We start from the raw sequence: 27,878 nt of genomic DNA, 5'->3' as shown, positions 1-27,878 counted from the left end.
GACTTAAATGAAATATTTTTCAAGGAAGTATTAATACTGTGTATGTTGCCATTTTACTTTATTCTTTGGTTGAAACAAAATTGTGGGGTTTTTATTGTGTGTGCGTGCTTTTGCTAAATGTCCTAGTTAGCTGTGCTGAGATATACCAGCAGTATTTATGGTTTAAGTTTTAATTCTTAGGTATTTTCTGCAGCTCTGACTTTAGTTTATGAAGACACACTAAACTGTATTGCACAGTTCACAATTTAATTACTTAAGGGATCAATCTGAGCATTGTTCTTGGTCTTTAATAGCAAACACAGGACATGTGTATTATCACTACATTAATTTTCAAAGGCTTTTCTTTGACATTTAAAACCGTGACAACAGATGTTCACATTTGATGTGTATAGAAACCTAACAATGTATTTATTAATTTTATTACAAAATTTCATAAACCTTGTTTTTCAAAATAAATTTATATCAAATCCGGCTTCCCAGAAATGATAACAGTTAAGTATGTCAGTGTAATAAATGTGTATGTCAGTGTATCTCAGGAGAAATGTGTTCTTGAAAATAGTGGAGACTTGGCACCCAAAATCATTTTAAAAATCTTACACAAAACCCTTGTGCCTTTCCACAAGAGTCTTCTAGGCTTTATTTGAGGGCAGTTGCCTCGAGCACTACTTCCTAATTGGTTTTCTAATGTCACCAAGTGAAGAAAAGACCTGTGCACACAGGACACAGCATGGTCTGACGCTCACTGTGTTTTCCTTTCTCTCTGCAGAGGGACTCAGCGATTCGGGCAAGCTGTGCGTACTCCGGGGTCACCGCTTTGCTAAGGAACAATCTTAGGGTTGAGAAAGGTGACACTTTTCTCCCCGCATTTGCTGGAGACCCACCCTGGATTGAGCTTCTTCCTAGAAATGAGGTTTGGTCAGTTTGGTGTAAAAAAAAAAACAAATGAAGAGTTGAGTCAACAACTGTGGCCATCCACTGTAGTTTCCAGAAGCAGTGATGTCATTTAAATAGGAATAGGGTGCATCGGGGTGGAGAGGTTTGGAGAAGAGAGTCCGTGTGGAGTGATGGTGAATGCCTTTGGGAGTGTGTGTGCATTTCTCTAGGAAGCATGTTCCCCTATGCAAAGCACGACCCAAGGATCAATGTTCTAGAAACAACATTCCATCCCCACATCAGTCAACACTTCATCCTTCACCACAGCCGTACCAGAAGGTTAGTTTAACATCCCCCGTCCTCAGATTGGAGACGGTAGAGAGATGAATTTCCCAAGCTCTCAATTTCCTGAATGGAAAGGACAAATGTGAACTCAGGAAGGGGTGAAAGGTGGACGTGATGGGCTGCTGTTCCACAGTCCTCACGTGGTCCTGGTATAACCTGCCACCACACCAGGGAGTTCCAGCATCTGTGTGTGCATGTGGAGGCACGACAGCCTAGAGAGATCCCAACACTGCCCAGCACTATAAGATGTCCTCAGTGATGGCGAAAGGCAGGGTAGCAACACAGTGGACTTTGGGGTGGTCCTTCATGTGAAACACACATAGGGGAGTCACAGGCTTTTGGCTGCAGTGGTGGTGTCATTTCTCAGCTGCTGTTCAAAAGGGGAGAATAATTAGGGATATGTCCTATTGTATTTAAAGATATGATTGGACCCAATGGGGAGGCTCATGCCTGTAATCCCAGCACTTTGGGAGGTTGAGGCAGGAGGATCACTTGAGCCCAAGAGTTTAAGATCAGCCTGGGCAACATAGTAAAACCACATCTCTACACAAAATACAAAAATTAGCCGGGCGTGGTGACGTGCTCCTGTAGTCCCAGTTTCTCAGGAGGCTGAGGTGGAAGGATTGCTTTAGCCTTGCAGGTTGAGGCTGCAGTGAGTCACGATTCTGCCACTGCATCCCATCTGGGTGACAGAGTGAGACCCTGTCACAAAAAAGCCAACCAAACCAAAACAAAAATCATGAGGACCACAAGCCTTAGAAATGCTCCAGCTTAGTGACACACACACCCAAGAGACAGCGCCCAGTATGATCTGAAAACACAACCTGAGTGTTAGCCTGGCGCCCCTCTTCCCTGCTGGAATCTCTAACATTGGGCTAGAGAGGATCAGTGCCCCACGTGCTGCCCCCATGACGCGCTGTCCCAGTGTCGGAGCCAGTGCGAGTGTGAGCAGCAATGGACTCCATGGAGACGCGCACAGGTTGTATGGAAAAGAGAACGGAAGGACAGATAGCATGTGCTAAATAAGGGTTATCTTTAAATGGGAAAAAAACTGAGTATTTTCAAAGCTTTGTTTCATTGTCCTAAAAACAAAGGGTTAGTGAATAAATAGAATATTTTGGTTAGAATTAAATCTTCTCTTTAAAGTTGCTTGTCAAGTAGAAAACCTCTAGGAGGGATGATAGTCACAGCAGCAGCACAGGTGGATTCCAGGGAGGAAATAATGTTGGAAGGACTCAGGAAGGGAGGGCAAGTGAGCTGGGGTCAGAGTAGGAAGCAGGAGTCCTGAGAAGCTGCAGGGACACAGCCTGGCCTGGGTGGTGTGCCCTGTTCAAGATGAGCTGTTTCACGTTGATGAGGTGACCTGGAGGTAGAAAGCCTTTCCTCCCTGCTCCCCTCCTGCACCTGCTGCCCTCCATCCACAGCCACGTCAACCAGTGGCTCGAATCGTTCTGCTCCTCTCCTGCACCTGCTGCCCTCCATCCACAGCCATGTCAACCAGTGGCTCGAATCGTTCTGCTCCCCTCCTGCACCTGCTGCCCTCCATCCACAGCCACGTCAACCAGTGGCTCGAATCATTCTGCTCCCCTCCTGCACCTGCTGCCCTCCATCCACAGCCACGTCAACCAGTGGCTCAAATCGTTCTGCTCTTCTCCTGCACCTGCTGCCCTCCATCCACAGCCACGTCAACCGGTGGCTTGAATCGTTCTGCTCCTCTCCTGCACCTGCTGCCCTCCATCCACAGCCACGTCAACCGGTGGCTCGAATTGTTCTGCTCCCCTCCTGCACCTGCTGCCCTCCATCCACAGCCACGTCAACCAGTGGCTCGAATCGTTCTGCTCCCCTCTTGCACCTGCTGCCCTCCATCCACAGCCACGTCAACCAGTGGCTCGAATCGTTCTGCTCCCCTCCTGCACCTGCTGCCCTCCATCCACAGCCACGTCAACCAGTGGCTCGAATCGTTCTGCTCCCGTCTTGCACCTGCTGCCCTCCATCCACAGCCACATCAACCAGTGGCTCGAATCGTTGATGAGCAATGCCGCCAAGGTGCTGACAGCCACTCTGTGTCCTCCTGGTTCCCACTGAGGATCCCCTGGAAGGCCTCACCAATGAGCTCAGATGAGACTGCCCATGGCATTTGAAGGTCAAGCTACCTGGTTTCATCTGAAAGTTACTTTCTTAGCTTTATCTTACTGAATTAAAACAACATATGATCGTATGTATCATAGGTGACTTAAATGGGGAGTGTCCTTGGTGGGGGGAATTCTGAGTGAGTCCGTCCCCCACTGAGGCTTGATTTAAGGCAGCAAGAGAAAATGACAGCATCAGCCACGCCCTGAGTGGCAGTGAGCTTTTCCCTTAGTAGCTTTTCTCCTTGGGGCAAAATCACTTAATTGCCAAGCAACATGACCTTGAGAGGAAACATCCTCCAGGAGAAACTTCAGCATGAGTCGGTTTGTCCTGTTCTTCTGTGTTCCTTTGAACACTGTTTCCCATCTGGTTTTCTAATGTCACCAAGTGAAGAAAAGACCTGTGCACACAGGACGCAGAATGGTCTGAAGCTCACAGTTTCTTTCTCTAAATGCAGGCTGACAAACGCGCCAAAGAAAAAGGTGTGTATTCTGGAAGCACTCTTTTCTAAGGAAAGATCTTCAGGGTTGCAAAAGGTGGCACTTCCTAGTCTGCTTTTGCTGGAGAGCCACTTTGGTTTTGAGCTCCCTGACAGAAATGAGGTTTGGACAGTTTGGTGTTAAAAACGCTGAGTCCAGTAAAGAACTGTGACCGTCCACTCGAGTCCGGGGAGGCAGGATTGTCATGTAGATGGAACAGTGTGTTGTGCATCAGGGTGGGGAGGTACGGAGGAGAGAGTTGTGTGGAGCGATTGGGAACATCTTGGGAGTGTGTGGGCGTTTCCCCAGAAAGCATGTTCCCCTGTGCAGAGCACAACCCAAGGAGCACTTTTCCTAAAAAATTGTATCACCACTGCACACTTCACATAAATTAACGCATTCATCCTCTCACACAGCTGTACCTGAAGGTAAATTTTATATCCTCATCCTCAGATAGAGACGGTGCAGAGATGAATTTCCCAGGCTCTCGATCTCCTAAATGGAAGAGGCGAATGTGAACTCAGGAATGGATGGAGGGTTGATGCAATGGACTACTGTTGTGCACTCACCAGCCAGCCCTGGTATAACTTGTCATGCCAGGGAATTCCGGCATCTGTCTGTGTGTGGAAGGATGAGAGCCTAGACAGGCCCCAAACACTGTCGGTGTAGGGAGGTCTCAAAGGTTCCCTAACCCAGGGTAGGAATAGTTACATTTTCCAATGGACTTTGGTGTGATCATTAATGTGAAACACACAGAGAGTTCACAGGCTTTCGGCAGCAGTGGTGGGGTCATTTCTCAGTTCGTGGTCAAAAGCAGAGAATAATCAGGGACATGCTCTATTGTGTTTAATAACAGGATCATCACAAGCCTCAGAAATGCTCCAGTTGGCCAGGTGGGTGGCTCACGCCTATAAACCTAGCACTTCAGGAGGCTGAGGCAAGAGGATGGCTTGAGTCCAGGAGGTGGAGGTCAGCCTAGGCAACGTGGCAAAAACCCATATCTACTAAAAATAATCAGCTGTGTGTGGTGGTGCACCTATAGTCCCAGCTACCTCGGAGGTTGAGTGGGGAGGATCACTTGAGCCCAGAAGGCGCAGGTTCCAGTGAGCAGAGATCAAGTTACTACCGTCCAGCTTGGGTGACAGAGACCGTCTATCAAAAAAATAATAATAAAGAGGAAAAATAAATGCTTTTAGTTGAGGAGTAAACACAGTGAAGACCCAGCACCGAATATGGTCTCAAGGAACAACTTGGGTGTTAGCCTACCACCCATCTCCCCGCACGGCTGGGTTGGGGAGGGTCCGCACCCCCACCTGCTGTCCCGTGATGGACTGTCCCAGCGTCAGAGCCCCTGTGCGTGTGAGCAGCAACGGACTCCCGACCCACACACACACATTGCATTGAGAAGGCTGAGTGCCAGGACAGATAGCAGTTGTTAAGTAGGAGTTATCTTTAAAAGAAAAAATAACTTACTATTTTCAAAGCTTTGTTTTATTGTCTTTAAAACAAAAGATTAGTGAATATATAGAATATTTTGGCTAGAATGAAATATTCTTCCTAGACAAAGGTTTCTTTTTACCAAGTATAAAATATTCTAGAATGACAGATACACACAGAAGGTGAATTCTAGGAAGGAAATGACCTTGGAAGGACGCAGGAAGGGAGGGCAAGTGAGCTTGGGTCCGATCAGGAGGCAGGAGCCCTGAGAGGCTGCAGGGACGCCCAGCCTGCCCTGGGTGCTGTGCCCTGTTCAAGATGGGCTAGTTCACTTGCTGAGGCGACCTGGGGCTAGAAAGCTGTTCTTCCTGCTCCTCCCTTGCACCTGCTGATGGTCATACTTTGTCTTCCTAGATTCCACCGAGGACCCAATGGAGGAACACCTCAGGGAGAAGAAAAAGGAGGCCCCATGGAAAGTGAAGGTCAGACCCCCTGCATTTGAGGAATACGGTTGCTTTCCTAGCTTTATCTTTCTGAATGAGCCTAAGAGATGAGAATCTGACAGTATGTATTATAGACGACCTATACAGTTGTCCTTGGTCAGGGGAATTCTGAGTGAGAGCCTGTTCCCCAGTGAGGCTTGATTTTAAATAGCAGGATAAAATGACAGCATCAGCCACACACTGTGTGGCAGTGAGCTTTTCCCTTAGCAGCTTGATTCTCTCCTTGGAACAAAATTACTTAGGTTGCCAAGCCACATGGACTTGGAGGAAACATACTCCAAGGAAACTGTGTCTGTAGCATGAGTCGGTTTGTCCTGTTCTTTTGTGTTCCTTGGACTTGAGCACTGTTTCCCATCTGGTTTTCTAATGTCACCAAGTGAAGAAAAGGCCTGGGCACACAGCACACAGCCTGGTCTGGCGCTCACAGCAATATGTTTTCTGTGATTACAGGAGGCCTGGAGAGAGCAGGAGAGTGGTATGTATGGGGGAACCCCTCCCGTGTGAATGAGGAATCCAGGTGATGAGGAATGTGTCACCGTCTCGCTGGCTTTCCTGTAGACAGGCAGCCGGAGTGGAGCTTCCTGTTGTGACTGAGGACCTGGGCTGTGGTGGTGAAGTGGTTGCTCCAGGTAAGGAGAGACGGGCACATTCTGCAGTCCCTGGGAGCCGCCGCATTCTCTCTATGTGGGGTGGAGTTGTGTGCATGGGGCTGGTGTGTGTTGGCTGAGGTTGATCTATCCCAGAATCCTATTTAACTGGAGGGAGCCTCACAGCTCCTGTTCAGGGCAGCCGCTTCACACTAGTTGAGGCAGAAGTGGGAGGGGAGCCAGTTCCAGTGCGGGATGAGCTAAGCAAAGGGAGGGGCTGCCCCAGAGGCCAGGTGTTCCTTGCAAATCTCCCTTGTGACCCATAAGACATCACTTTGCTTGTTTTTCTGAGATAGGCTTGGAATCATCAGTTCCAAAGTCTGTGATCTGCCACCCATGGGGGGAAGGATTCTGACCATGGCTGGTCACTGTGAGAGCAGAGGTCATGTCCTCCTTGTTCCTTCCCATCCCAGAGCTCAGCCCCGGGGCAGCCCATCTTAGGGCCCCAGTGATGTTCTGATGCACACAGCCGAGCGCTGAGATAGACCACGAGTGTGAAAAGGCTTCCTGCTCACCCTCTGCAGTCTGCTGAGCCCCACACATTTCCAGGTTCCTGTGTGGATTCTGATTCAGAGTCAGGGGGAAGTGCCTGGGCTCCCCTCTCTGTCTGCTGTTGTGGTCTTGTCTGCTCCTGGATCGTGAAATTAAGGATTAAAATAGTAAATATTGTGTATAGCTCACCATATTTTAAAGTCCATTAAAATAACTCCAGTAGGAGCATAGATATTTTTAGGAAGGTTAAATGACATAGTAACATTTTTATGAAAAAGAGGATATTTACCGGGCTTCTTTCTGTGAGGAGACCCTGTCCTGGAGTGATGTCGTGCATTTGTGTGCTGCCTGTGTGAACACACTGCCAGGTCTTCACAGTGATGAGGGTGGCTTAGCCAGAGACCCAGGGCTTTGTCTCCCAGGGCTCTCCTGATGGTCTCCTCTGCCTCCTTCACCACCAGGAAGGGTGGCCCAGCAGCAGCTTGGCTCGTGCTCTCACCCACCTCCTCCACACACGCCAGCCCTGTGTGCCCGGCACCCAAGACTGCCAGAGGTCCTTCAGCAGCTCCCATGGCTGACAGTGACTCTATGTTTCCTAGTGACGGTGGCCAGTGAGATGTTTCCAGAAATGACCCTAGCTCTTTGCCAGGTAAAGTCTTCTTTCTTTCTTTGAGAGGAGAATTTTATTTCTCTTGGTTTGTTTCCATTTTATTTGCATTATGATATGCAAATCTCACCATGGCAATTATAGATGAATTGCAGAATTTCTTGGTGGGCAAATGTAAGTAAGAGTCCATTACCAACTAAGCCCTGATTCAAGATGGCACCCATAGGTGACAGCTTCAGGGACAGACTGCGTGGCAGAGAGCATTTTCCTCATGAGAAATGCTGGCTTTTAAAAAGAATGTAGAATTTGCAACCAAAAGACGTTGGTCTAGATAGAAGCAGCTGGACCCCACAGTGTGGCACGTGTTCGTTTGAACATTCTACGGTGACCTGCCACGGAGGTCGTCTGAAGATGGAGCCCTTGTCTACGGCCGTAGCACCCTGAGTGCACCCGCTGTCATCTCATGATGAAGGTCCTGGCTGCGTCCCAGCTGCCACTCTGTGAACTGCCGTTTCACACTGTGCAGAGCCAGGAGACCAGTGATCACGATGGGAGGCGACCTTTGCTGCTGTTCTTAAGATGTGCTCATTTCCCTCTTCTCACTGCAGTTTCTTCAGATCAGCCACTTGTACTTAAAATGTCTCCCTGATTTTTTTTTGTTTCCCCAACTCCAGCTTGTCTATAGATGTACAAATTTTAGAGTTTTACGACTCAATTTGTATTCTTGATTTTTCTATCAAGATTTTTGCCTTAAACATTTTCCTCTATTTAGAAAAATGTCCCATTTCCCATGCCAATTTTATGCAGGCTTTTCACTAGAATAGATCCAGAAGGAACACAGCAACACTGCCTTCACCAGATCCGGAGAATCTTGATACCAAGTGCGGTATGAGACAGCCCATGAGAGGGAGATTACAGGCCAGTCTTCTGAATAGAGACATCCAAAGCTGAAACCAAATATTACAGCAGGCTAAATGCAGAGACTGTTAAAACAATAATGAGTTATTTCATGATTTGAAACAATTTTGCCTAGTTTAAAGGTTTTGGGGATTGTTTTAAAGAAAATTTTAAAAGATAAATACAACTGAATGAATGTAAACAGTTATAAAATAGAAAATGTTATGCGGTGATAAAAGGCTTATGAAACATGTTTTGTAACCTCATAATTTCTAATCCCAATCAAAGCTGGGATAGATTTGTTTATAAGGTCTTATTAAAATTAGCTACAGTATTAAACATAACGCTAATATCAAACTAGAATTTTGGTTGAAAAGCTGTTCTTAAGATATGAATTTGTTCTCAGTGAGAATACAAGAGGTAACCATTTTTCATTCTGAAATGTATTTCTTTTTAAAACTTCTCAGACTGATGCCTCAGAAGTTCGACTTGTACCGTGTCTCTTTATGTGTAATTTACAGGTCCCACATCATCGCCTTCTGTTTCTTTTTTCCTGGAAAAGTTGTATCTTTCTATTTGGCTGGGATGAGAACTCTCACTTTTCTTTCTTTCTTTTTTTTTTGTTTGTTCGTTTGTTTTTGGAGACGGGGTCGCCCTCTGTCGCCCAGGCTGGAGTGCAGTGGCACAGTCTCGGCTCACTGCAACCTCCACCTCCTTCAAATTTTCATCAGCTCCGTTACCTTCCCCCAGGTTCTAATTCTATCACTGTAACACCAACATGCTTGCCTTCAAGGTCTAAAAAGCCGACATTGGTCTCAGCTGTCACGTGGTTTTGTGCTCTTGGCTTTCGGTCTATCTGGGTTGTCTCCTGTGAGCAGGCGAAGGAACTCGCTTTCCTGCTCACAGCACCTGCTCATGGCCTGGGGCGCACCTTACCTGTGTCTCATTAACCTCGAGGGCCTGCTCACCAGGGTGGCTTCCAGGCCATTCAGTGCCCTTCGTCGAGGCGCTGCCCACTCTCAGGTAGCTGCTCAGGTCAGCCGTCAGCAAGATGGGTGGGTCACAGACTTAGTTCATCAAACCACTGATGCACCAGCCCCAGTGGCCACGTTTTCAGTTAACTTCCATTAACTGCTCGTGCAGGGTTGGTCAGTTGAAGGAAAGTTTTTTCTGGCACAGCCGTTAAGTGGCAGTTGGCTCGGAACGTCCTGAGTCCTGAGCCAGCTTGGGGGCCAAGCCGACCTCTGGTCCCTTGGGGTGGTCACTGGTCACATGCTCACCACAAAGCAAGGCCAGGGGCCAGAGGTTTCTGTTTGAATGATCTGAGCTCTTCTCTGGACTCAGCCACCTCCTGCCTCAGCCTCCAGAGTAGCTGGGACTGCAGGCACCCGCCACCGTGTCAGGCTAATTTTTGTATTTTTAGTAGAGACAGGGTTTCACCACGTTGGCGAGGCAGGTCTTGAACTCCTGAACGCCTCACCTCCTGATCCACCTGCCTTGGCCTCCCAAATGATGGGATTACAAGCGTGAGCCACCATGCCTGGCCTTTTTTTTTTTTTTTTTTTTTCTACACTATTTCATAGACCAGATACAGAAGAAACCACTGAAAACCCAACTGGGGTGCCACATTTTCAGTTCATTCCCATTAACTGCTTGTTCAGGATGGTTCAGTTGAAGGGAATTTTATTCTTGGCACAGCCATCGAGTGGTAGTTAGTCTGGAATGTCCTAAGTTCCGAACTACCCTGGGGGCCAAGCAGAACGTGGTCCCTTGGTGTGGTCAGTTGGTCATGGAGGGCTGCTCACTGCCAGAGAGCTGACAATACAGGGTGCTGGGTAGGATGACCAGACATTTGCATTTGTTCCTCAGAGAGGCTTCGTTTGCAGGAAAGTGCCATATTTTAGCCCAGGAGTTAAAACCTAGAGACAGGGGTTATGTTTTGTTTAATGATTTGAGCTTTTTTCTGGACTCAGCACCTCTTCCAATACCTCGACCTTCCTGAAGAGCCCTTGGTGCAGGAGGATTGAGAAAGGGAGTGGAATGAGCTCCAGGTTCAGGGTCCAGGCCATGATTTAGAGGACTCAGGTGTTCAGGGATCTCTGTCCCCGGAAAATCAACCGAATTCTTGTCCCAGATCTATCATTGGTCAGTGCTGTGAATCTGGGCAGGCCGCTCAAATCTCTTCATTTCACTTCCCTGAACCGTCAACTCTGAGTGGCAGCCCCTGCTCTGCTCATCTCTCTGGACTGATGTGGGCACCACGGGAAATTCGGACAGAAATTTTCATGAGTTCTAAAGCATGGGACCCATGTCAAGAATGAAGAGAATTTTACCCTCCACTGCCCTGGAGTCCCCAATTCCTTCTCTATTAACCACTACCAAGGCCTGGGTTCTTCTTCCAGACATGAAATAATTGAACACTTTATGGCACTTAGGAAGCACCCGTCTTAAGGCTTTAAGTGGTCTGTTTAACTATTTTTACTCTTTTAACATAACGTAGGCCATTATCAACATTTCCACATTCAGACTAGGGATCGGAGGCCCAGAGGGGTCTATAGAACTTCCTCAGGTTCTAGCAGCTTCTCAAAAGTCCTCGAGCTCAGATCCTATGCACCAGACCCTACGCTCTTGGTCACTCCAATCTACTACCTTTCTGTAATGTCTCATCTCAATACAGGCATTTGCCTGCACAGTTGTAAGTGCAACCCACAGTGTAAGTCCTTTCTGAAGCCAAACTCGGATTCAGGGGGCTTTGCTCTGCAGATGACGAACAATGGGATCAAACATGTAAGCTGTGAATAAATAATGACTCATTTATCTGATCTTCTGCAGCAAGATATCAACAGCTGTCTTTATTTTAATTCATTTTCCAGCGTGTTCCATCCAGGATGAAGTAGTGGATCCTGAGGTGCCCAGGAAATCCCCCGTCAGACACCACCACAGGCATAAGAAGCGAATTCTCCATCACTGGCATCACAACCGTGTACACCCTGGAGTTGCATCAACGGAAGGTATCGTGGAAATTCAGTTGTTCAGTTCATTCATGATATGATTTCTAGATTCTTCAGTGTCTCATATTTCAGACAATTGTAAAATTGTGATACTATATTCTTTATTCCACATGTGCGTATTTAAATGTGTTAAGTCAATCATTAGTGCTACAACTACAGGAGTAAAGGTGTATTTCCATTCCAGGTTTGGGTTTACTTTTAATAGTAAATAACATCTCAGTGCAAATTGTAGACATTTTGCTGATTGCTAAATATTAACTAAAAAGGATCTTTTCCTGAGACAGTGTTGCCAGGTTTGCAAAGTGATGGACATCACTTCAAACTGTATGGAAATAACCTAAAAATGGAGGAAGTGGTATTGAAAATTTCCGTATACCCACCTTCCTCAGTTTTTTTTTTGTGATCCCATCTTATGTGAGTGTGATAACGCTTGTAACAATGACTGAGCCAATAATGACACATTCTTATGCACAGAAGTCCAGGGTGAGCATCAATGGCTGAGCCAATAGTGACACATTCTTATGAACAGAAGTCCAGGGTTAGCATCAAGGTTCACTCCGTGTCGTCCAGTCTGGGTTTTGACAAACTCACAATGTCCTTTGTCACCCTGACGGAATAATTTCACACCCTAAACATGACCTGAGCTGCACCTACTAATTCCTCTCCTTTTCTGAGGATTCCTGACAACCATAGATTATTTTACTGCCTCTATAGGTTTCCTTTTCCAGAATTTTGGAATCATAGACTACTACTGACTACTACTTCTGACTAACTCATTTTACGTAGCAATATACATGTAAGATCTTTTGTATCATTTTGAAGCTTAACAGCTTAGTAATTCTTAGCAATGAACAATAGCCCATTGGTGTCATCAAACAGTGTTAGCTGGTTCTGTCACCTCCTGAAGACCATCTCAGCTGCTTCCAGTGTGGGCAATTATGAATAAAGCTGCCTACATTCTTGTGCAGATTTTAAGATGAACATGATTTTTAAATTTAGCTGGGTAAATATGTAGAATTTTGATCATTTACTGGTAAGACTATGTTTTCCGTTGTGTTAGGTAGAATTCACCGTACAATTATGTGGGCATTTTTTTTAAAGTTATTACTTACTGATCAAATTCTATAACAACCGAGGCCTACTCAGATTGTCTATCTCTCCTTTGGGTGGTTATGGTAGTTTCTCTTTTTGAAGGCATTTGTCCATTTCATCTAAGCTAGGAAATTTGTGGGCATAGACACTTGAATCTCACCAGTTGCCGACTTGGTTCTCTTCCAAGGGTACTGTGCTTCCTGTCATTCCTACTCTAAAACTTTTTAATACACTTTCACTGCTGCACTTAAAAAATTGCAGGCATAGATTGGTTGAAAGTATTCTGTTGTTATTTTCTTAATGTTCATGGGATCAGCAGGGATAATTCCTCTTCTGTTCATATTATTTGTACATCGTGTCTTCTATCTTTTCTTTGTGATTAGCCTGGCTGGAGGTTTACCAATTCTGTTGATCTTTTCTAAGAGGCAGCTTTTGGTTTTGTTGAGCTTCTTTGTTTATTTTATTATTTCTATTATATTGATTTCTGCAAATATTGTTATATTTGGGGGAAGGGGGTTGCCTTGTTTACATTACACTACACCTTTTTCTCTAGTTTCCTAAGGTGGAAAGTAAGACATCCGGGTTTGGATTACGTTTAGTTTACTGCACAGGATTGTGAATGGCACTGATGTCCCTGAAGTGTGTACTTGATTATTATAATAATAAATATGATGTATTTTGGCCACAATCTTGATTTTAAAGCCAATAAAATGGATAAGTGCAGAAGGAGCATATGTAGATCCAGGAAAGATAAATGACATTATAACATTTCAACAAAAAAAGAAAATTTACCGGGCCTCAAAACGCACAAGGGGGTGATGGGACACTGTCATGGAATCAGCAGTGCATCTGTGTGCTGCCCTGTGTGAACACCGCCCTGTGCGAACACCGCCCTGTGCGAACACCGCCCTGTGCGAACACCGCCCTGTGCGAACACCGCCCTGTGCGAACACCGCCCTGTGCGAACACCGCCCTGTGCGAACACTGCCCTGTGTGAACACTGCCCTGTGTGAACACTGCCTGTTTCACAGTGGTGAGGTGGCTTAGCCAGAGAACCAGGCCCTGACTTCTGTGGCTTTCCTGATGGTCTCATTTGCCTTCCCTCATCACCAAGGAGGGTGTCCCAGTGGCAGCCAAGTTTCTGCCCTTAACCCACCTCCTTTACACACGCCATCCCCCTGTCCCCAGCACCCAAGGCTGCCTAAGGGATTCCTTCTGTGGAACCAACATGCTGACAGTTACTCTGTGTTTCCTAGATCAGGATGAGGACCTGGTGCTGGAGCCTTCATCTGAGGATGTCCCAGGCATTTACATGGTAAGGTCTTCTTTATGTTTCTAAGATGGAAATGTTGTTGCTCTTGGTTCTTTTTTATTTGATTTGAATTGAGATATAAAAATCTTATCATGTACATTATAGATGACTTACAGAATTTTTTGGTGAGAAAACGTGAGGGTTCATTACCCGGTAAGAAATGATCTCGGATGGCATTCTTAGATGACACCTTCGGTTACTAACTGTATGGCAGAAAGAATTTTTTTAGGGGAAAAGTTTTCTTCTTATAACATTGTGACTATACAATCAAAACAGTCTTGGAAGTCTTGCATAAAAACCGTGTGCCTTTCCAGAAAGGTCTTCCAGGCTTTATTTTGGGACCGTTGCCTCAACCGCTGCCTCCCACATGCTTTTTCAACGTCACCAAGTAAAGAAAAGATTTGTGTGGTGAAACCCCACCTCTACTAAAAATACAAAAATTAGCCGGGCGTGCTGACCGGCTACTGTGATCTCAGCTACTGGGGAGGCAGCGGGAGCAGGATCGCTTGAGCCCAAGAGGCAGATGTTGCAGTGAGTCAAGACCATGACATCGTACTCCAGCCTGGGTGGCAGAGCGAGATTCCAGCAAAGAGAGACAGAGAAAAGAAAAACCTGTGCACACAGGACACAGCATGGTCTGACCCTTACCGTGTTTTGTTTTTCTCTAAATACAGGTGGACAAAGCCACAGTGACAAACAGTACCTATTCTGGGATCACCCCTATGCTGAGGAAAAATTCTGGTGTTGACAAAGATGGCGCTTTCTTGCCTCATTTTCTGGAGAGCCACTCTGGTTTGAACTTCCTGCCAGAAACGAGGTTCAAGCACTTTTGTCCACATGTCAGGCTGTCCCCGTGCTGGAGTCAGTGTGAGCATGAGGAGCAGTGCACTCCGTGGTGCACACACATCGTGTTGAAAAGGAAGAGTGGAAGGACAAATACCAGATGCTAAGTAGGGGTCATCGTTAAATGGTAGGATGATTGAGTATTTTCAAATTTTGGTTTAATTGCCTTATAACAAAAAGTTAATGAAATCTTTTGGCTAGAATGAAATCTCCTACTTTAAGAAAAGTTGCTTCTTCAGTACAAAATCTTCTAGAAGGGATGACATACAGAGCAGCAGCACATGTGGATTCTGAGGAGGAAATGACTTTGGCAGGGATCAATAAGAGGGCAAGTTAGCTCAGGTCAGATTAGGAAGGAGAAGCCCTAAGAGGCTGCCAGGAACACACAGCCTGAACTGGAGGAAGGGCCCTGTTTGAGATTGGATATTTCATGTTTATGAGGGGGCCTGGAGCTAGAAAGCCAAGGGCCCTGATTCCCTTTCTTCCCTGCTTCTCTCCTGTGCCTGCTACCCTCCTCCCACACCTACCTCAAGCAATGTTACCGAATTGTTCATGAGCAACACCATCAAGGTGCTGCCGGTCACTTAAGATATGAGAATCTGACAATACATATCTTAGTTACACAACGTCCTTGCGGAGAATTATAAGTGAGAGTCTGTCCCCGCTGAGGCTTGATTTAAGACTGGGAGGAAATGACAGCATCAGTCACACATTGTGGGGCAGTGAGCCTTTGCCTTACCAATTTTGTTCTCTCTTTGGAGCAAAATCAGTTACTTGCCAACCGACATAGACTTGAGAGGAAACATCCTCCGAGAAAAATGTGTGTCTTTAGTATGAGTCGATTTCTTCTGTTCTTCTTTTGGGTTCCTTTGAACACCGGTTTCCATCTTGTTTTCTAATGTCACTAAGTGAAGAAAAGTCCTGTGCACACAGGACACAGCAGGGTCTGATGCTCATAGCAATTTATTTTCTGTCATTACAGAAATCGTCGGGAGTTCCACCGGAGGGTACGTATTGCGGAGCCACTCTCACACTGATGAGTCACCCAGATGATGAGGAATGTGCCACTGCCTCGCTGGCCTTCCCGTAGACAGGCAGCCGGAGCTGAGCTTCCTCTCATGAATGAGGACCTAGGCTGTGATGGGAGAAATGCTTGTTCCACATAGAGCCTGATGGTCACATTCTGCGGTCCCTGGGAGCAACTGCATTCTCTGAGGATAGGGTGAAGTTGTGCACATTCAGTTGCTGCATGTCTTTTTGAATTCATGTGGTGTAACTCTTGAGTGTCCAAAATACATAATGTCAAGGTCATGTAGAGGCTCAGCCTCTATCATGCAGCCTCTTCCTGGTTTCCGTGTTCTGTGCTCAGGAAACACAGCATCGTGAAAAGGTAACCAAAGGGCTTGCCCTAGGCTGTGAGTGGCAGGGGGAGCACTTGTCTTCCTAGGAGGATGGAGGGTGACTCATGCATTACGAGGTGGGGAGAGACAAATGTGGCTGTGGGACAGCAGAGGCTCCAGGACGTCCCCATTGAACCCACCGTGGACAAAGGTTTTTGTTTGCTCCTGAAGGCCTTTGCAAAAAACAAGTCAAGGTGGTTGGCTTAAGGTCATATGAAAATAAAATTAGCCAAATTCTGGATTGAGTTTCTTTTGGGAGCCTGCCTTTGGTGGAAATACATTGTATATGGTTGAATTTGATTGCTCTGTAGGTGTCCATACTTAACCCACATTTTAAAACAATGAGGCTGGTGTGATTTTAAAATGTCCCTCGTTAATCTCAGAAACTGTCTCCTCGTAACCCAATTCCCCAAGTCATCTCTAATCTTTAGAATACAGTTTTTTTGTGTGTGGTATTCGGGGCCTTCTGCTGTGTGTGATCAAAGGCACAAATCAGCGTTACCAACACTGAGGTTCTAAGAATTCCCAGACAGCTGCCCAGTGGGCTCTATGAGAGAGAGCAGGTACAGCCTTGGCCTGGGCCTGAAAAGGAACAGGATTTGGAGGAGCAGAAGGAAGGCATGAGGGCAGTAGAGCCATGGGGGGAAGCCGAGGTGCAACATCAGGAAGTCAGTTCTTCATCACCTGGGCGTGGCCGGGATGTTCATATTCCAGCTGAGGGAGAACGGGTCGAGCTCCGACTTCATAGCTGGCGTTAGCACTGTCTGCCCGTCTTCCCGAGAGCCTGAAGAGAGAAGCTACTTTGTTGTTTCTTGTCTTCTCTATTTCCTGTATGTCGATGGCAGTGGCACCACCAGAAATGAGAGGCACAGAATAGGAGTTCCCGAAATAGCCAATGTGGCCCAGAGAGGACATGATCGGCAGGGATGGACTTCAGGGTCAGGCCGGACACAGAGTAGTTCCCAGGCCTGGTCTCTCTGGCTGGGACAGAAATCAGCTCTTACTTTTCACCTGCTTCTGGGCGTGGCCTGACAGCTGGTCCTCGTGTAGTTGCTGTTAGCCAAGTGTGATTTGGCCCAGAATGCTGCGTGACTGAAGGGAGTGTCAGCTTTCAGGCAGGATGGCTGCCCCACACTAGTTGCAGGGAAGGTGAGAAGGGACCCTGTTTCAGTGCAAGGTGAGCTCAGCAAAGGGAGCGGGGCTGCTCCTGAGTCCAGGTGGTCCTTGCACCTCTCACGTGTGACCCATGAGACATCACTTCGCCTGTTTCTCTGAGATAGTCTTGGAAGTATTAGTCTCAAACTCTGTTTTGTTTTACTCATGTGTTGATGAATCCTGGCTGGGGCTGGTCACTGGGAGGGCAAAGATTATGTCCCCGTCGTTCCTTCTCATCCCAAAGCTCGGCCCTACGCAGCCCATCTTGGGCCCCAGTAATGTTCCAGTGCTTCCAACCCCTTTGCTGAGATCCAGCACCAGTGTGAAAAGGCTTCCTGCTCATCTTCTTCAATCTATTGTTTCTCATGGTAGTCTAGAAACCTGAGTGGGTTCTGATCCAAGGTCACAGGAGAATAGGGGGGCTCCTGAAGTCACTGAAGTTTCCCCTCATCTCTACTCTGGCTGCCTTGGTTCAGCTTTTCTCCTGCAGAAGATGCTTTCTTTCTGTTTACAAGTCCTCCTCTGCTGGACCAGGTGTTTTTATTCTTGTTGTGGCATCCCTGCACTTCACAGGGGACCTGGAGCTTGTTCCTGTGCCCCTCAAGTACCCATCCATGAATGATCAGATCAGAGCAAACCACTCTGCCAGGAATCAGCAGGGGGGGAGAGTCACATCTCCCTCACCTTTGGGTTTAGACCTGTGCATTCCAGTGTGGTCCTCCGTGGCATATGTGCCCATTCATGTTTAAATAAATGAAAAATTCATAACCTCCTCACAAGAGCCATACTATAAGTTCCCAGTTGCCAAATGTCTACTCTTAAGAGAGCATCTCCATTTTCCCTGAATCACCTGGGAAGCAGCTGCTGTGAGTCTGGCCCAGATTCTGTTCACTGCACTCACCTGACTCAGTGCATGTGCATCAAGGCTGGAATCTCGGGTTCTCAGATTGGAGGTAAGAGATGCTCTGAGCCAGTGTCGGTGAACAGTTGAAAGGGATTGTTCGGGTTCTCTGTCTCACCTGAAGGCTCACAACTGTGAGCAGGGACTTCCTAATGGCCCCTGAGTTCACAGAGCCCAGGGAGAATCACCGTGGACTGAGCAGTAGTGCCGACGTTTGTGACTCTGTACTTGGGCTCATGGGCACCACCTCTGGATCCATCCAGGGGGAAATAGACTGGTCAGGTAGGGACCGACACTCCAGGGTTGACCAGTGAGGAGGGTTCTTGGGGATTGGGTGACACTTGTTTTGGAGCCTGGGATGGGATCAGTGAAGTGACTAAATATGAAAGGAAATAGGTATAGAAGTCTGACTTGGGATTTTTTGTATCTTCATGAGAAAGTCGTAAGAGTTTTGTCCTCATGCGCTTTGTGCGAGTTGTGTTTGTCACCATCCTTTCCTGCCCTGGTGTTTAAAGATTACATTTTGCAAAGACCAGATCATTCCTGCCTTTGCCACAGCAAGCACCAGAGCCCTGGGTTTGATGAGGCAGCGTTTTGTTGTGAATGGAGATGACAGGATGAGTGTGCAGGTGTAACGTTGAGTGTCGGGGGGACACAGCCCCTCACAGGTGCTACGTGATCCTGACGACAAAGTCCTTCATACGTGTGCCAGGAGCTGAAAGGAGCCCACTCTCTTTCTCTACACTCTCGGGACCTGCAACGGCACCTTCCCGTCCTGTCCTCAGCATCTGCTGCTGCTCTAAGGGTGCTCCCTGGGTGGGATGACACAGGGAGTCCTTCCTCTGGGATTGCTGCGTGTGCCCCGGCATCCTGGAGTCCTCAGGGCGGAACACTTGACTGAGCACAGTTTTGGCCTCCACTCCTCACCCAATCCCATCCAATCCCAATCCGTGGGCTTTGAATGAAACCTACATTGGCTTTCATTGGAGAGGCCCAAGTCCAGCTGCGGCTCAAGGCCCTCTGTGGCTGGCAGGAATCCTCGGGGATATGTGTGGAGGGGCTGCCGTGTTGCTGTAGGCAGTGGCTCTCGCCCTCCCTGTAGCCTGGTCCCTGGAATCCACTGGGCCCAGGGCAGAGCCTCTGGGCAGCCACCACAGGGGTCACTTGTCTTGTGACCCCCTCCTCTCTGGCCCAACAGCCTTGTCCTGCTCCCCACACTCCAGTAAGGCCCAGCTTGTCTCTGTGTCAGGCCTGCCAGGTGCCCTCCCACCTAGTCTTCCCAACAGCTCAGGCAAACCCTGGGAGGCCCCCTCATTTCTGTGCTGACAACTGCTGACCTCACCTGCAGATTGAAGCAACCGGGACAAGGGGCTTTACCTTGAATTCTGTTCCATTGTTTCCAAATATTCAGAAGCTGGTGGGATTCTTTTGAGGGCTGAATATTTTCCAAGTCTCTAAGGTCATTCCAGGCATAGAACAGTCACTCTATCTGTGATATCGGTCATCATCACCTCCCACAGGCCCCAACACAACCCCAGGCCTGGGCAGGTGCTGCCGACCCAGGGTGTGATCTGTGTGTTGACTGGAGGTTGGCAGTGCAGCCTTGGCCTTCTTTCCGATGTTCTATTGGAGAACAGTAGGACTGGTGGAGGTCCACAAGGAGGAAGGAAATGGGATTCATGAGGGAACAGAAGCAGGCCCTACAGGAGGAGGAGGGAGGGATTCCACGTCATGCACGACATTGTGAAGAGGGCGGCCGCCTCTTGGAGGAACAGAATGACACGGCTTCCCCTCCCTTGGCTCAGTTATGGAATGTGAGGGCTGGGAAAGTGTGTGGGAAGTCAGAGGTCCCTCCCTCATAGCACAGAGGAAATGATACGGGCTGAGGAGAAGTCTCCAGAAATGGGCACATCAGAGGCTCTGGGGTTGGCTCCACAGCCCCAGGACAGCGGAGTCTGAGGGGTTCTCTCAGCTCTAACTCTCCCCTTTCCTTCTTATGGCCGCCCCATCACCGCTGCTCCTCCGGACACTCTGATGCTTGCTTCCCAGAACTGGGAGACTCCACCATTACAGGCAGCCGCCAGCAGGTAACTGATCTCCTCTCATATGCTCTCTCTCTTTTATCCTCTTTCTGACTCATGAGCTCCTTTTGTAGCTCTGGTCCTTTTCCTCTTTCCCTCCCTTGTGATTGTTCTCCTGAAGGACCTGGTCTCATCCCACAGTCGAGGTCGTCGGGTCTTCAGTGTCGATAAAACCCTTCCCCAGCCCTACTGCCTGCTGCCTTGGCATTGCCCTGTTTACCTCGGATCTTCAGTGTTGATAAAACCCCTCTCCAGCCGTCCTGCCCGCTGCCTTGGCATTGCCCTGTTTACTGGCCCCCAGGCTGCAGCTTTGAATCTTGCTGAACAACCCTTCAGCAAGGGAGGGGGCTGGGCTGGGGTCAGCAAGGGAGGGGGCTGGGCTGGGGTCAGATGAGCTGGACCCCACCGTGCTGGAGGGACTCCCAGTGACATCTGGGTCTGCTCTGGGCACCCCCTTCCCAGATAGGACTTTTCCTGCACTGGCGTCTCTGGACATATGCAACTGTTCTCTTTCTCACAGGTGTCAGCAAGTCCTTCCTCTGCACCTGCAGAAGCAGCAACAGAAAAAACAAAAGTGGAAGAGGAAGTGTGAGTGTGCAGCGGGCAGAATTATGAGGGAAGCAGACACGTGCCCGTGTTCTTCATGGCTACGCTCACTTTCCTGTTGTCCCATCAGGTAAACCAGGAAGCTCAGGAAGGATACCCTGAACTATTGGGACATTTTTAATATATTTTAGAGACCTCTGAAGGTAAGTGAAGAGATGCCCTGAGAACATCCTCCAGGAGACAGACACCCACTCCATAGCAGCCCCTGAGCCTGCTGGGCTGAGCCCTCCACAGGCTGCTTAGTGAGGGAGAAACTGAGGTGCTGGTCGGGCCACCATGTGCAGGATACCAGGGGCTGTGCACTGTGTTATTTGTCTGCAGTGACACTTCAGCTCACCAGCATCTCATTTGGGGGGACCCAGCTCTGTCCCCCCAGCCCCTTGAGGCCAACAGGGAGCATCACTAGTTCATCCGGAGGAGACACTAGGGTTGACAGTGACAGACTGGATTAAGAAAGACTGGATTAAGAAAATGTGGCACATATACACCATGGAATACTATGCAGCCATAAAAAAGGATGAGTTCGTGTCCTTTGTAGGGACATGGATGCAGCTGGAAACCATCATTCTCAGCAAACTATGGCAAGAACAGAAAACCAAATACTGCATGTTCTCCCTCATAGGTGGGAATTGAACAATGAGATCACTTGGACACAGGAAGGGGAACATCACACAACGGGTCCTATTGTGGGGTGGGGGGAGGGGAAGGGATGGCATTAGGAGATATACCTAATGTAAATGACGAGTTAATGGGTGCAGCACACCAACATGGCTCATGTATACATATGTAACAAACCTGCACGTTGTGCACATGTACCCTAGAACTTAAAGTATAATAAAGAATAAAACATAAACTTTTATTTTTCTTATTTTTAATTGGTCTAACAAATAAAAATGTGTCCAAAATAATACTGGCAATAATGTGTACAATTAGGTAGAGTTATATGTTTATGTGTGTACATATATGAGGGTGGGTGGGCAAATATATATATGTATATTATATATATATGCTTATGTACACTTGTATGTCAGTAAACTGAATGACAGCAATGATACAAGGAATGGTAGAGAGGAATTAGAAATCTTTTGTTACTATGAGGTACTCAAACTACTGTGGAAGCAGGATAATGTTATTTGGAAGTGAGCACAGATTAATTGTAAATGTATATTGCAAACACTAGAGCAGCCACTAAAAAAGTGGGAACAGAGAATTATATCTCATATGCTATAAAAGAGAAAATGGAATCATATGAAATGCTGAACCCAAATCATGTAAAGCTAAAACCCCTCAAAAATGCATTTAGTTCATCTTCTTATATCCATGAAACATATATATTATTTATATAACCTTAAATATTTAAATTAGATTTGCCAAACCAAATTCTGATTACTTGCCCATAACGTTAGAAATGAAAAGATAACAAGAAGTGACATTAAGAAAGATGATGGCAAAGTAGAAAGTGCCAGAAATATGTGTCTCCACCTAGTCCACAACCATAGTGTGACTCTCTGGAGTCACTGTCAGAACTCTGGGGTCTCTTTGAACACTTCCAGCTACCAGGGAAAAAGCTCAGCTGGTCAACTGCAATGAATGTGGACCAACTGCAGGCTTCAGCATAACAGTGGCTCCCCAGCCCCCAGCCCCAGGCTCAAGGCCAGCAAATGTAGGGAAGGGAATCCGTGTTTCTAGGGCAGATGGCTGGAGCCACATTTGGCAACAGGACCTTGCCTCCGCTTTATCAGGGTTCTATGTCCTGACTGCACATTGCTGCTTCTGATTGCCCGGGATAGGTGCACAGAAGCTGCCCGTCACTGTTTCTAACCCACTGGATGAAGCAGCCTTTAGAAGACTTAAAGGAGCTGCTGTGTGTGTGTGTGTGTGTGTGTGTGTGTGTGTGTGTGTTCAAAAACCACCATCTATACAGGGAGATTTTAAGGCCGGGTGCGGTGGCTCACGCCTGTAATCCCAGCACTTTGAGAGGCCAAGGTGGGCTGATTGTCTAAGGTTAGGAGTTCGAGACCAGCCTGGCTAACATGGTGAAACCCCGTCTCTACTAAAAATACAAAAAAATTAGCCAGACATGGTGGTGGTTGCCTGTAGTCCCAGCTACTCAGGAGGCTGAGGCAGGAGAATCGCTTCAACCTGGGATGCGGAGGTTGCAGTGAGCGAAGATGGCGCCATTGCACTCCAGCCTGGGAGACAGAGCGAGACTCTGTCTCAAAAAATAAATAAGTATACAAGGAGAATTTGGACAGCCTACACACGTACAGAAGGAAAGACGCTGACTCTCAGCCCAGACGCACCCAACACAATTTTGTAAAAATCCTAAACCTTAGAGGAAAGTAAGAATCTGACTTTCTGAGTTATCACATTTTAAGATTAAAATGTCCAGTTTCCAACAAAAACGAATCACAGGGAATACAAGGAAACTGGAAAACACGGCCTGTTAAAAAGAACTAAGTAAGTGAATATAAAGTGTGCCTGAGGATGCCCAGACATCAGACTCACTAGACAAAAACTTGACCACAATTCTGCAAGATGCACAAGAGCTGAAGGAAGACGTGGACAATGACAGAAAAATGACATACAACCAAATGAGAAAGTCAATGAAGAGATAATACTAAAAAGGAATCCAAAAGAAATTCTGCAACTGAGGCCAGGCGCGGTGGCTCACACCTGTAATGCCAGCGCTTTGGAACGCAGAGGCAGGTGGATCACCTGAGGTCAGGAGTTCGAGACTAGCCTGGCTAACCTGGTGAAACCCCGTCTCTATTATAAAAACACACACACAAAAAATTAGTTGGGCATGGTAGCGGGTGCCTGTAATCACATCTACTCAGGAGGCTAAGGCAGGAGAATCACTTGAACCCAGGAGGTGGAGGTTGCAGTGAGCCGGGATTGCACCATTGCACTCCAGCCTGGGCAACAGAGCGAGACTCAGTCTCATAAAAAAGAAAGCAAGAAATTCTGCAACTGAAAAGTAGAGTAACTGAAATAAAAATTTACTAGAGAGCTTTAAAAGCAAATTTGACTAACTAGAGAAACAAATAGCAAATTTGAAGACAGAACAATTGAAATGATCCAGTGTCCAGAACAGAAACAAAATGGCTGAAGAAAAACCAACAGATCCTAAGGGACCTGTGGGACACCATGAAGTGGACCAACAACAGTTTGTGAGAATCACAGAACAGGGGGGAAAAAGAATATTTGAAAAAATGGTGAAAATGTCCCCAATTTTATTTAAAATGTTAATATAAATATCCAAGCTGGGCACAGTGGCTCATGCCTATAATCTCAGCACATTGAGAGGCTGACATAGGACATTTGCTTAAGGCGAGGAAATGTGAGATCAGCCTGGGTGAAATAGACCCTGTCTCCACACATACAAAAAACAACTAAAATTAAAATTAAAAATTAGCTGGTGTGGTGGTATGCGTCTATAGTCTCAGCTTCTCAGAAAGCTAAAATGGGAGGACTGCTTGAACCCCTTCAGCCTGGATGACAAAGTAAGGCTTGTTTCAAACATTTTCTTAATTTTTAAAATTTTTTCTAAAAATCCAAGAAGTGCAACAAACTCAAAATAGGATAAGTGCAAAAAATCTCGCCCTAAGGCATGTTATTATCAAGCTATCGAAAGGCAAAGACAAAGAGAGAATCTTGAAAAAAGCAAGAGAGAAGCTACTTGTCACATTCAGGGAATCCTCAGTCAGACTGTCAGCAGATTTCTCATCAGAAGCCTTGGAGGCCGGAAGGCAGCCAGGGTGACAGATCAGTGCTGAGGGGCAGGGGGGAACCGCTCAACTAAGAGTCTTAGGTCTGGGTCTAAGGGTTTAAATGTGTTTCTCAAAGTTTATGTGTTAGAAACTTCATGCAGAGGTGTCTGAAGGGGGAACCTTAAAAGGATTAATGCCATAATCATGGGGGTGGATTCCGCATCAAAGGACAAATGTGGCCCTCTCTGGCTCTGGTTCTTTCTCACCCTCTTTTGCCCTTTCGCCTTCCACCATGAGACGATGCGTGCGAAGGCCTGACTTTCCCAGTCCGTTGTGTTCCATTACAGCAGCACAAAAGAGACTAAGACACTGGCAATTGTTCTTCAAGGGAAAAATCAGGACACTACCAGATAAACAATGGCTAAGGAAATGTATCACCACTAAACCTGTCCTGCAGGAAAAGCCTGAGAGAGTTCTTCAGGTTGAAATGAAATAGCACTAGACGGTTAACTCAAAGTCATATGAAGAAATAAAGATCTCAGGTAAAGGTAAAACATGGGCAATTATAAAAGCTGATATTATTGTCATTTTGGTTTGGAATTCCACTTTTTAATGTCCTGTATGATATTAAGTAGTATTTTAAAATACTCATCTATGCTGTTAGGCAAACAGTGTATAAAGATGCAATCTGTGCCATTAATAACAAAAAGGGGGAGAATGGTGCTGTCCAGAAGCAGACACTTCGTATCTTATTGAAGTTGAGTTGCTATAAATTCAAATTAGAGTGGTTTAACATTAGGATGTTGTGTTAGGCCATTCTTGCTGCTATAGAGAAATACCTGAGACTGGGTAATTTATAAAGAAAAGAGGTTTAATTAGTTCACAGTTCTGCAGGCTTTACAGAAAGCACGGTGCTGGCATCTGCTTCTGGGGAGGCCTCAGGAAGCTTTTAATCATAGAAGAAGGCAAAGGGGGAGCAGGCACATCACACAGCCAGAGCAGGAGCAACAGGGAGCAAGGGGGACGCATCACCCTTTACAACAAGATCTCATGAGAAACACACTGCATCAAGCCATGAGGAATCCATCCCCATGATCCAGTCACCGCCCACCAGGCCCCACCTCCAGCATCGGGTATTATGATTCAACATGAGATTTGGGCAGGGACAAGTATTCAAACCATATTAGACGTTACATATAATTTCCATGATAGCCACAGAAAAAACAGCTGCAGCATAGACACTCCTATAGAATACAAATAGCAAAATGGCAAAAGTAATTCCTTATCAGTAACTACTTTAAATGTAAATGTATTAAACTCGCTAATCAAAATATATAGACTGGCTAAACGTAGGAAAAAACATAACCCAACTATAATACTGGCCACAAGAGACTCACTTTAGATCCAAAGACACAAATGGGCCAAAAGTAAAAGAACAGAAGAGGATACTTCATGTAAATAGTGACCAAAAGAGTGCTGTAATATCCGATTTTTGAAACTATTAAACCAAATACCATTATAAGAGACAAGGAAGGATGTCACATATTTTTAAAGATTAAACATAACAAGTTATAACAATTATAAACATTTAAATACCTAATAACAGGCATTCAAAACAAATGAAGCAAAAATAGGACAGAATTGAAGGGAGAAATAGGAAGTTCTATAATGCTAACCGGAGACTTCAATACCCACTGTCAATAATAGAGAGAACAACTAAGATCAGATGGAAATAGACCGAAATAACACAACGCATCAGCTCTGCCTAACAGACATGGACAGAACACTCCACCCAACAACAACAGAATCCACATTCTTCTCAGGTTCACATGAAACAGTCTTCAGGATGGACCACGTGAGGCGAAAAACAAATCTTAATGGATATTAAAAGATATACCAAGTATCTTCTCCAACCACAATGGATTGAAGTTAGAAATCAATACAACTGAAACATTCACAACTATGTGCAAATTCAAGAACAGAATTTACAACAACCAATAGTTCAAAGAGAAATTACAAGAAAAGTTAGAAAACAATTAAGAGACACATGAACACACAGCATTTCCCACAGTGCTCAGAGGGAAGTTTATAAGTTTTAAATGCCTACGTTAAAAAGAAGAAAAACATTAAATTAATAACCTAACCTTAAGCCATAAGGAAATGTAAAACAAGAGCAAACTAAACCCAGGGCTAACAAAAAGGAGAAATAAGAGAGACTGAAATGAAGATGAATAAAATAGAGAATATTATTAAAATAGAGAAAAATCAATACAACCAAACAGTTGGTTCTTTGAAGACATTAGCAAAACAGACAAACTATTAGCTGGAGTAACACTTCCAAAAAGATATAAGACAAAATGCCTATAATTTGAAATAAATGTGGAGACATTACTATTGACTTTACATCGTATAAAGAATAATAAGAACACTATAAATTTTCTACAGTCCAACAAATTAGATAACTTAGAAGAAATGGACAAATGCCCTGAAACACCCAAATCACCTAAACTGACCTACAAAAATAAATAGAAAATCTCAAGAGACTTTTAACAAGAGCCTGAATCGGTAATGACACAACTCCCAACAAAAAGTAGTCCTAGATCAGATGGCTTCACTGATGAATCCCATCAAACACTTAAAAAAGAATTAACACCAATCCTCCTCAAACTCTTCCAAAAGATTTAGAGGAAGAAAACTCTTCCCAATTGATTGTATGAGGCCACAATCACTCTGATACTAAAGCCCAACAAAGACCTCACAGGAAAAAAAAATTATAGACCAGTATCCCTCAAGAACATAGAAGAAAGAAACCTCATTAACCAGCAAATCAAATCGAACAGCATGTAAGAAAAGTATTCAACATAACCAAGTGGGATATATTCCAGGAATAACAATGTGGTTCAACATAAGAAAGCCAATAAACATAATAAATCACATTAATAAAACTATATGATCACCTTAAACAATGCAAAAAAAAGCATTTGACAAAATCCAACCCCTTTTTATAATAGAAACTCTCAGAAAACTAGAAATAGAAGGAAAATTCCTAAACATGATAATGGGTATTTTTTTTAACCCACAGCTAGCATCATACTGAATGGTAAAGATGGAAAGCTGTCCCTATAAGATTAGAAACAAGAAATGATGCCCAATTGCTGCTATTGAATAGTGTACTGGGAATCACAGACAGCTATTAGAAGGGAAAGAAATAAAAGGCATGCACATTGGAAAGAGGTAAAAGTATCTCTCTGCAGATTACATCATCCCATATGCATAAAATCCCAAAGAATCCACAAGAGAGCTACTGGAGCTAGTTCAACCTTGAACGGCACAAGATCAATACACAGAAATCAG

At 45.8% G+C, this 27,878-nt stretch overlaps 2 protein-coding genes across 12 annotated transcripts in view; one reads left to right on the top strand and one right to left on the bottom strand.

The window, feature by feature from the left end:
• The first annotated feature begins 766 nt into the window (after positions 1-766).
• On the top strand, positions 767-21,664 carry FAM153A (family with sequence similarity 153 member A). Of its 11 annotated transcripts, XM_073994881.1 has the most exons (11): positions 3,604-3,830; positions 5,679-5,746; positions 6,218-6,242; positions 7,368-7,555; positions 11,284-11,421; positions 13,770-13,828; positions 14,500-14,795; positions 15,651-15,675; positions 20,174-20,211; positions 20,726-20,793; positions 20,882-21,664. In XM_073994881.1, exons 1-5 carry the CDS (start codon positions 3,800-3,802, stop codon positions 11,305-11,307), a joined length of 336 nt encoding a protein of 111 aa, XP_073850982.1. In that variant the 5' UTR covers positions 3,604-3,799; the 3' UTR covers positions 11,308-11,421; positions 13,770-13,828; positions 14,500-14,795; positions 15,651-15,675; positions 20,174-20,211; positions 20,726-20,793; positions 20,882-21,664. The 11 variants fall into 11 exon arrangements, 7 of the variants coding, with proteins under 7 accessions (XP_073850983.1, XP_065403183.1, XP_073850982.1 ...); XM_073994882.1 differs by lacking the exon at positions 3,604-3,830 and adding an exon at positions 767-910 and having other exon boundaries at positions 20,726-21,664; XM_073994880.1 differs by having other exon boundaries at positions 20,726-21,664.
• The window catches only part of LOC102139516 (uncharacterized), a 40,448-nt gene continuing 32,866 nt past the window's right edge, over positions 20,297-27,878 (bottom strand). The window contains exon 12 of the mRNA XM_065547209.2: positions 20,297-20,750. Coding sequence (XP_065403281.2) covers positions 20,592-20,750 — 159 coding nt within the window. The 3' untranslated portion in view covers positions 20,297-20,591. The remainder of the gene's footprint in view (positions 20,751-27,878) is intronic.

The sequence above is a fragment of the Macaca fascicularis genome, chromosome 6, assembly GCF_037993035.2.
Source record: "Macaca fascicularis isolate 582-1 chromosome 6, T2T-MFA8v1.1".
NCBI lineage: Eukaryota > Metazoa > Chordata > Mammalia > Primates > Cercopithecidae > Macaca > Macaca fascicularis.
This window is presented reverse-complemented; position numbering and strand designations above follow the sequence as displayed.

Bases quoted from the DNA above. Each gene is read 5' to 3' on its own strand.
- FAM153A (XM_065547112.2), top strand. From the start codon at position 6,288: ATGAGGAATGTGTCACCGTCTCGCTGGCTTTCCTGTAGACAGGCAGCC. The intron at 6,397-11,283 runs GTAAGGAGAGAC...TTCATTTTCCAG, and splicing joins TGGTGAAGTGGTTGCTCCAG to CGTGTTCCATCCAGGATGAA. The intron at 13,829-14,499 runs GTAAGGTCTTCT...CTCTAAATACAG, and splicing joins ATGTCCCAGGCATTTACATG to GTGGACAAAGCCACAGTGAC.